The 9,347-nt window shown below is 39.9% G+C and overlaps 1 protein-coding gene across 1 annotated transcript in view; it reads left to right on the forward strand.

Annotated features, from left to right (window-relative positions):
* The window catches only part of klf7a (Kruppel-like factor 7a), a 69,471-nt gene that overhangs the window by 43,847 nt on the left and 16,277 nt on the right, over positions 1–9,347 (forward strand). Inside the window, exon 2 of the mRNA XM_024288980.2 lies at positions 104–725. Coding sequence (XP_024144748.1) covers positions 104–725 — 622 coding nt within the window. The remainder of the gene's footprint in view (positions 1–103; positions 726–9,347) is intronic.

Below are 9,347 nucleotides of genomic sequence, written 5' to 3' on the forward strand. Positions count from 1 at the left end.
TTCCTACTTGGAATATAAGAGTGGAGGGGTTGAGCTATTCCTTGTTTTCTATGGTCTATTTATGTGACTGTAATTAAGGTTTTGGGGTTTTCTTGTGTTCCAGACCTGTTTGGAGTTGGAACGCTACCTGCAGACGGAGCCCAAGCGCCTGTCAGAACTCTTCGATCAAGACTTGGACGGTCTCCTCACCCCAGCCTACCTGAAGGAGGATGGAGATGAAGAACTGGCGGACTCCCTGCTGCCCAGCTTGCCCGGCCTCCCCGAACCTCCGAGCCCACCTCCAGCGCTCCTGTTCCCCACACGGAAGATCTCCCACTCCGGAACAACCAGGGACCTTAAACCCAAAGGACAGGCGCAGGAGAGCGTGGAAGGCATGGAGGGCGTCCACCAGGCCCAGTTGAGCGCCGTCACTTCTCTCACCCCGCCGTCGTCGCCAGAGTTGGGCCGACACCTCGTCAAGCCCAACCAGACGCTAACGGCCTCCGCCGACGGGACGCTCACTTTGAAGCTTGTCGCCAGGAAGGTGGGGCTCGGCGCCGCCCGGCTGGTGGCGGGACACGCGCTCCCCGTCCGGATGAAGGAGGAGGAGGATGGCGCCGCATGTGCCATCGGGGTCGGGGAGCTACCAGAGAATAAAAAGAGGGTTCACCGTTGCCAGTTCAACGGCTGCAGAAAGGTGTACACCAAAAGCTCCCACCTAAAGGCCCATCAGAGGACGCATACAGGTAAGAGAGTCAACATAAAGACATTTTTAAAGGTTTTCTCCAGAACCAGTCAAGTACACATAGCGCACCGGAACCCAAACAAGGTACCGGTACCCCAACCCTAACCCGACACCAGACCAGATGCATGTTTTTCATTTTTTTCCAGTAATGAGTCTTATTTTTAGGAATTCAAACCATTCACTACTGGGGCAGACACTCTACTACCGTGCCACCAACTTGCTTATACTAAGATGTCTTAACGGTCAAGCTTCAACTAACCGAATTGGGCCAATGACAGTAGAACTATCTTATCCTTTAACGTCTCTTTTAGTTTTTGAGGTCCTACACCAAGTTAATATGATACTTGATCAGAATTTGATCATTGGTAAGATTGTTTAAAACTCTACCCCCTTTGATTTCTTGAAATGTGTCTCCAACCCAACAAAACTTGAAGAAATCCAAAAGTTCAGTGGTAGCTTTTATCTCTGTATAGCTTATGTGAGCAACAAATCGATCCAGCCAGTTATTTCTCCATCTTTGAGGTTCCTGAAAGCGCTGATAAGCTCAACTTTGAGTCCCTTGAGGGTAAAAAAAAAAAGCTTTGAATAATAACAAATACAATTCTAGTACAGGCTCTCATGGAAATATCTCACTATAAGATAAACAAAACGTGTTGATTCAAGAAAAAGAAAAAAAATCAATTTTTCTTATCGCAGTTTTTGTTCCCAAAGACGGCTTTAGATGGAAAGCAGGGCCGGTCCTCCTCCTCGAGGTTCCTCTGAAGAGGGGGTGGGGCTTAGGAGCTATAACTCTCTGGCTCCTCTATCTCAATCCCAAACCACTCAGACCTCTGTCAGGGAGCTGTCCTCTGTCTGAGTAACTGCCCGGTGATGGATGGATTGACCTGGATAGGCCACCATTTCCCTGCGTTATTCCCGGCCCGGTCATCCCCTGGTAGTCTGTCACCTTTTTTTTAGGGTTGTCCGACTGTGCCGCAGTGGCAATAAAGTCATTTTTCTAGAACAATTAGCTTGAGTGTTCATTACACCAAATATGGTTTAGTCATGGAGGTGAGTTCCTTTTAATCGTTGGTGGTTCTGGTCTCTTACTCCTGTTTAAGGAAGCCGTTCAGGGGTAAAATGAGATAATTATTGACACATGATACACATTGGTGTTTCTTTAATCCAGGAGGGTGGGGGCGGATACGGCGAAAGAGCGTCCATCATTCCAAATTAAGTTACAACCGCTCAAATGAGATTTGTAAAAGTCCTCTGCTGTTCAGTTGACAGATCGCTGAAGCTCTACATGTGTGCACTTGCCTTTTGATGGGTGAGAATAGGGACACACACACACATAAAAAATGTTGTCTGTATGTTGAGGATAATTGAAACACGCCGGATGTGTGATCGCGCCCTTCGCCGTGCACAGGCATCAGCCTGACTGCAGGGGAGGGTTGCAGACGTGCCATCGTCGATTCCCCCAGTGCGGCATGTCGACAGCTGCTGTAATTAAACTCCATGCCAACTGGGCCAGCTCTTGGAGGCCGGTGCCACTGGTGCTGCCCGGGCTCAAATCTATACAAGCCAAGGCTTGTAGGGGAAAAAGGACCAGAGGAGGACAAAGAATAAGAACTCCCCTTTGGGGATTTGTTTGTTTCTAGACTTCTCAACGCCTAGCTCCCCTTGAGCACCCCACGTGTGTCGACGATGTTCACAGTTGTCATGGCTTAGTCAAGTCAACTGGACTTCTTAGGTATTGTAATTTTAATCTAAATAGAAGAAAGGACCAGAGGATGACACGAAGAACTAGAACCCTTAAGGCACATGTGTCAAAGTCATGGCCTGGGGGCTGGATCCGCCCCTCAAGATCATTTTATTTATTATAATTTATGGCCCGATGTTATCTTGCGCTTATTTCTAACTTGAATAATTTTAACAAAATATATTTTCATAAAAAGTAAAATATTTAAAGTTATTTAAGGTTTAAATTGATTTATTCTGGAATAATATTCCTGCATTTCTATTATTCATAATTATGTTAAACAGTTACGGTTTTAAAGTTTTAAAATTTGACAATCGGCTACCTTTTTGGACTATTTTGGCTGTTTTGGAGTTTAGCTAATATTTCAGCTACATGCTAGCTGTTTTGGCTAATTTTGGCTTTAGTTTTTTAGGCTGTTTTAAAGTTTAGCTAATATTTCAGCCACATGCTAGCTGTTTGGCTAATTTAGGCTTTTTTACAAAAAAGTTTCTTAGACTGTTTTAAAGTTTTGCTAATATTTAATCCACATGCTAGCTGTTTTGGCTAATCTAGGCTTTTCTTTTTAATTTTTAAGCTGTTTTGGAGTTTAGCTAATGTTTTAGTTACATGCTATATTCCAGCCACATGCTAGCTGTTTGGCTAATTTTGGCTTTTTTACAAAAAAGTTTCTTAGACTGTTTTGAAGTTTTGCTAATATTTAATCCACATGCTAGCTGTTTTGGCTAATCTAGGTTTTTCTTTTTAATTTTTAGACTGTTTTGGAGTCTAGCTAATATTTAATCCACATTCTAGCTCTTTTGGCTAATCTAGGCTTTTCTTTTTATTTTTTTTAATTCTGTTTTAGAGTTTAGCTAATATTTCAGCAACATGCTAGCTGTTTTGGCTAATCTAGGCTTTTCTTTTTAATTTTTAGGCTGTTTTGGAGTCTAGCTAATATTTAATCCACATTCTAGCTCTTTTGGCTAATCTAGGCTTTTCTTTTTATTTTTTTTTAATTCTGTTTTAGAGTTTAGCTAATATTTCAGCAACATGCTAGCTGTTTTGGCTAATCTAGGCTTTTCTTTTTAATTATGTTAGGCTGTTTTGGTGTTCAGCTAATATTTCAGCGACATGCTAGCTGTTTTTGTTAATATAGGCTTTTCTTTTTAATTTCTTAGCCTTTTTCAGAGTTTAGCTAATATTTCAGCTACATGCTAGCTGTTTTGGCTAACCTAAGTTAGCTAGGCTAATATGGCATCTAGCTGGATATCAGCTTCAGCGTTTTGAGCTTTCAGCTTCAGCATTTTTAGCTATTTATTTTAGCATCTTCAGCTATCAGCACTAGCATCTTCAGTGGCCAAATTCAGCCTACAGCATTCACACTAGCATTATTGCAGGTAATGCTATATATCTATTTAAAACTTATGGTTTTAAAGTTTCAAAAATTTAGTTTTAGAGTGTTCAATAAATGTTTATCCTGTTCAGTCCGCGACCTATGGTGTGTTTTGGATTTTGTTTATTACGACAATGCTGGTCCTTGTTTATTTATTTTGTTTTTTTAATGTTAATTTGTGGTTTAGCTAATATTTTGGCAACATGCTAACTTTTTTGCCTAATTTGTTATCTACTAAGGTTTTGTATGCTAATTTGTAGTTTAGCTAATATTTTAGCAACATGCTAACGTTTCTGGCTAATTTATTATCTACTGAGGTTTTTTATGCTAATTTGTAGTTTAGCTAATATTTTAGTAACATGCTAACGTTTTTGGCTAATTTGTTATTTACTGTGGTTTTTTATGCTAATTTATAGTTTAGCAAATATTTTAGCTACATGCTAACATTTTTGGCTGTTTTGTTATTATGTAAATTTGTAGTTTAGCGAATACTTTACAACATGCTAACTTTTTTGGATAATTTGTTATCTTCTGAGTGATTTATAGGATAATTTAGAGTTTAGCATCTCGTTTAGCAACAGGCTAACATTTTTGACTAATTCAGTTTACTGAGTAATTTTGGGCTAATTTGGAGTTTAGCTAATATTTAAGCATCAACCTAAATATTTTTGCAAAATGGGCATGTATAATTGATTTTTAGGCAATTTTACTACAAAGTTTTCAGAAATTTAGGTCAACTTCAGCACATTTGCATAGTTCTTTAATGAAATTTTCATTCTTTTAGCAAATTTAACATTTTGCAAATAGTTTTTGCATTTTCAGCAAATCCCTTAATCGATTAAAGTCAATTATGTCACCATTTTTTGGCAAAAAGCTTCAGCATCTTTAGAGACTACTTTCAGCAAAAAGCATTCACACTAGCATTATCGCAAGTAACGCAACTCTTCTAGTTTGTTTTATTTTCAATGGATATTTCTCCATTAAATTGTCTTCTTTGTCTATATTCTTTGGGGGACTTTTTTTTGGACGTTCCGCCTCATCCTGCTCATTACTGTCCTCCCCCCCTCCAATCCTGACATTTTGGGGCCTGTCAAGTCCCACACCTTTGGAGTTGAAGCAAATCTGAAACGACAAGCCGCTTGTTTGAGTTTGAACTCATTCAACTCGCCAGCTAAAAATATCCACAGCGATTCTTAAATGTTCAAAGCAAACAGAGGTTTATGGTTTTATGGCCTATTTATACACTTGTGAGGAGAAGGAAAAAGCAGAAAAAAAGGTGTTTCTGTGATGTTTGCAGCTGTCACTTTCTACAGTCGGTAGGTTTAAGTTTGGTCTTTGGAAAACTCATCGGATGTGTTTGTGAGGTTCAAAGCTTTATGAAAGCAGACTTAGGTGAAAAAAAATGCCTGTGGACCTGTCCATAAATGTCAGATTTTTACTTTAGTTTTTAACCCGTTGAAACATCTTTTGCTTAATTTGACATTGAGACAAAACAGAGACTATTTTAAGACCAATTTGAGACACCTATGATGGCATTAGTTGAGTTTTACACGTTTTTAAAGTCCCTCCAAAATAAAGTTTAGGTTTAAATTTGAGCTAAGAAGTCCGTTTTTAAGATATTTTTTAAAACTATGATTGTACAAATAAGAGCGAGTTTCTACTTAGGTCATGATTTTTTTATATTCTATAAAGACCCACTTTTAAGAAAATCGTGTTTATGGTGTTTTCAGTGTGTATTTATGGGATTTTTCTGATGATTTAGGACATATCCTTAAAAGTATGTCTTTGCTCAAATCTTAAGGATAAGAAGCAGACAAAAAAATATAGTTTGAAATGTAGGAATTCTTAAGAAATGCAGGGGGCGGGGCCTCAAGCTCTCTGCTCCACCCCATTTTGATGCATCCACGTGTAGACGAGTAGATCCATGAACGTCTTTGTTTTCTTTGTCTAGAGCTGTTCATTTTGTTGTACCAGTAATGTTAGCTGTAAGCTAGCAGGAAACCGTGTAAACAAAAGGCTCTCAGTGATGGGGGAGGGGCAAGGTGGGTGGAGTCATTCCACACAAAGGATCCCGCCCACCAATTTTTAGATCATTTGTATTGAGTCAAGGGTGTCAAAATCCAAAACACACCTAAGGTTGCCAAATAAAAATTGATTGAACACGCTAAAATAAAATTTGAAAAAAATTTAAAAACGTAACTTGTTTAACACAAATTTGAATATAAACACTGAGGAATATTATTTCAGAATAAATCAACTTTAACCTTAAATAATTTTCAATATTTTACTCTCCATAAAAATATATTTTGTCAAGAAGATGCAAGTTAGAAATAAACTAAACGCTAAAAGAAAAAAAATACACTCAAATTTCTTGCACTTTTACGTCCTTTTAAATAAAAAATTAGCTTGTAAATAACCCATTAGATTTTCATCTCCATAAAAAAATAACAATAATACAAAATGATCCGACGGGCCGGATGTAATTGCCTGAAGGGCCGAATCTGGCCCCTGGGCCTTGACTTTGACAAGTGATTTAGGCTAATAATCATAATTAAAAAAAAGAAAAAAACACTTGGAACACTTTTACAATGGATCAAAGGGATTACGGTTTGCATTTTATTTTGAAAATCCTTCTCAATTTGTTTTCATTTGAAAACAACACTGTTTATGACCAAAGCTAACCGCTAAATTCCAAATTCTTTACTGTTGTTAAGATGATCCACCACCTTTTTCTTTAGATTTCTGAGTGGGCTAGCTTGCTATGCTAGCCAGCTGCCTGGTGTACAGTTAGCATGCTAGCTAGCTCCGCCGCCCAGGGTGGGCAAACACAGGTGGGGCCCACTTGGCCTTGCTGGTTGGGTCGTATTCAAAGCTCAAAGCTGGACGGCCAAAGTAGTCAAATGTTGACACAAAGAAAGAAGACACAAGAAAATAATAAAAAAAGCAAGAAAAGTGACGTTTAGCCAAACAAATGATGAGTAGAGACGAGTGGAGGGGTGGCGCAGTGGGGCGACCCTCCTCGGAAAGACGCCAATGCCGCGGGCTCCCTCATTCACCGAGCCATTATCCCGACAAGTTTAAAGATGTCATTACTCAAATCCTTCTTTTTTTCCCTTTTTAGTTGTTATTTCCATAAATTACAGACAGAGAAAAGGCTTTGATTTAATCTGGAATTAGAGTTGAAATGACAGTGCCCCCGTAGAGCTTTTTCCGTGAATAGGCTTATGGCAGATAAGGAACGGTACAATTAGATTTTCGGGGTAGGGTGAAACACGAAGACTAATTCTGCTTCTTCGGTCCCCCTTCCCCTTAGTAATGCCAAGTTTTATTTTCTCTTTTACTCCAATCTTTGTTCTAGAGAACACTTCCGCACCAAGTAAACAGAGTTTCCCAACACATTCTCCGTCCATTCCCCTCCGAGAGCTCTCCCACAGCCAAAGTAATGACCTCAGAGACCCGGATGCCCGGGCTCCGGCTCCGGCTAATGGAGGGAATGTAATTAACTTCCAACACTGGCACCTGAGAGGCTGGAGAGCGGGCGCGCGCTCGTCCGCGTGCGAGAGCGTTCGGAAGTAACAGATTACACATAATGGGATTACAGCGACTCAGGAAACACCCGGTTATGAGATTACGGTTGAGAATTGTGTTTTGGAAAGCCTGTGTGTCTTTTTTTTTTGTGTGAAGAGTGGCCACGAAGCAGCAAAAATGACTCTTATTAAGTGATAAATATATATATATAAAATACTTTTTCCCAATCTATTTAGCTGTATAATCTATGTAATCAGATTATGGTTTTAGGATAATCCATTGGATTAAATTACAGATTTATACCCGTTTGAGCAACACTATTTTTTTAATTTGTGGTTGCAAAGCATGTACCTGCTCTCCTGGCGTGTTTTTACGAATGCATCTTAAAAGGGTTGGGGGGGGGTGTTGTTGCTAGGCAACGTGGGTATCGTTGGAGGAGTCGGTAGCTGAGTGCTCATGTACTGCTGCAGGCCTCTTAGTCCCCCATCCCTCCCTCCTTTTGCACCACCACCATCACCACCACCGTCGGCACCGCAGCCCACTCCTACCCTCCCGCCTCCTCGCCCCGCACAGCTCTAGCGGTTCCCGTCGCTAGGCAACTGCCTCCGCGCTCGTTAATTGGCCGGTGGCATGGCGGCGTGCCGTTGCCAGATCCAGCCAGCTGCACTGACTGCTGCTGCTGCCGCCGCCGCCGCCTCGTCTTTCATGCCCCCCCTTCTCCCTCGCTGACATTGCTAGGCAACGCAGACATCCGTGCCTTCCGGGAATTTGATTGGCCAGAGCCGGATGGCCCAAACCTGCTGGTCCGGGCTTTTGCTGAAAGCGGTGCTGCAATATATGGATCCACAAAAAAATTCATAAAAAAATGGCACCCTCACTGAACAGGTGTTTATCTATTTTTATCCCGAGTGTTGTCACTTTTTTTCCACACCTCATCAAAGCTAGAACCTGCAACTCTCTGCTTTCTCACCTTCTTAACATGTTTGACTCGTGCTAATGAAGTGCTCAAGAACATCCTCCAACGGATCTCCTGGTTGGAACATTTACATCATCTCCTGGTGTAGTTTTCTGCATGTTTGGGATGAAAAAAAAGTGGTATTAAAAGTTAACATTTTTATTAAGGTTCCATATATAAGAAAAACAATATTATATAACTATATTTGTGAAATATTAGTGATCAATATTGCTAATGATTCTGATATAAATAGAAAAACAAAGAACAACTAATACATTAATTCTATGTTACAGCAATTTTACAGCAGTTTTATTTAAGTTAAAGTTAACTGTTTTAAATTGACACCACAAGCGGCACAGGTGCAGCCCAACAACCTGCCCCTCCCCCACCCTACTGCTCTACCTCTGTACAATTACATTAAAAAGAACAGTTTTTTCAAAATGGCGTCTTTTCTTTTGGTTATATCTCCATAGCAACCATTTTATTTTTTGGTCACTTTGACGTGACAAACATTTCAATGTAATTTTTAGAAGAATTGGCAAAAGTAACTTTTTGGATTTCCTTAGCAACGGAGGGCTTTTTGTTACCCACACCCAAATTCCAAATATATTTATACTTATAACTTTTTTGTTCCACTTGAGCCAGGGATTTGTTTATTAAAATGTCACAAAATTGAGGTAAAATAACGTGGTAACTAGAGAAATGCTACTTGTGCTAGCTAACCATGCTAACACCATACAAAAATCAACATTTTTTTTCCAATTTGTTTTTCAAAGTAGACTTCCAATGATGCTCATTGAGTTATGATGTGATAGAACGAGATCCTTAGGAGTTGAAATTTCTGAAGAACTGACGTTATGGTGGCCTTTCCTCAAGGTCAAAGGTCAATGAGCCTCTTGTATACTTAATCTGAGGGCGTGAGTGAAACTTTGAGTTTTCTTTTACCATATTTGGGGAAAATTGCCAAATGTCTTACTTTGTTACAACATGGCTGCCAAGCTATAGGTCCAGTACCCATCCCAAAATA

Source organism: Oryzias melastigma, linkage group LG2, assembly GCF_002922805.2.
Source record: "Oryzias melastigma strain HK-1 linkage group LG2, ASM292280v2, whole genome shotgun sequence".
In the NCBI taxonomy this organism is placed as follows: domain Eukaryota; kingdom Metazoa; phylum Chordata; class Actinopteri; order Beloniformes; family Adrianichthyidae; genus Oryzias; species Oryzias melastigma.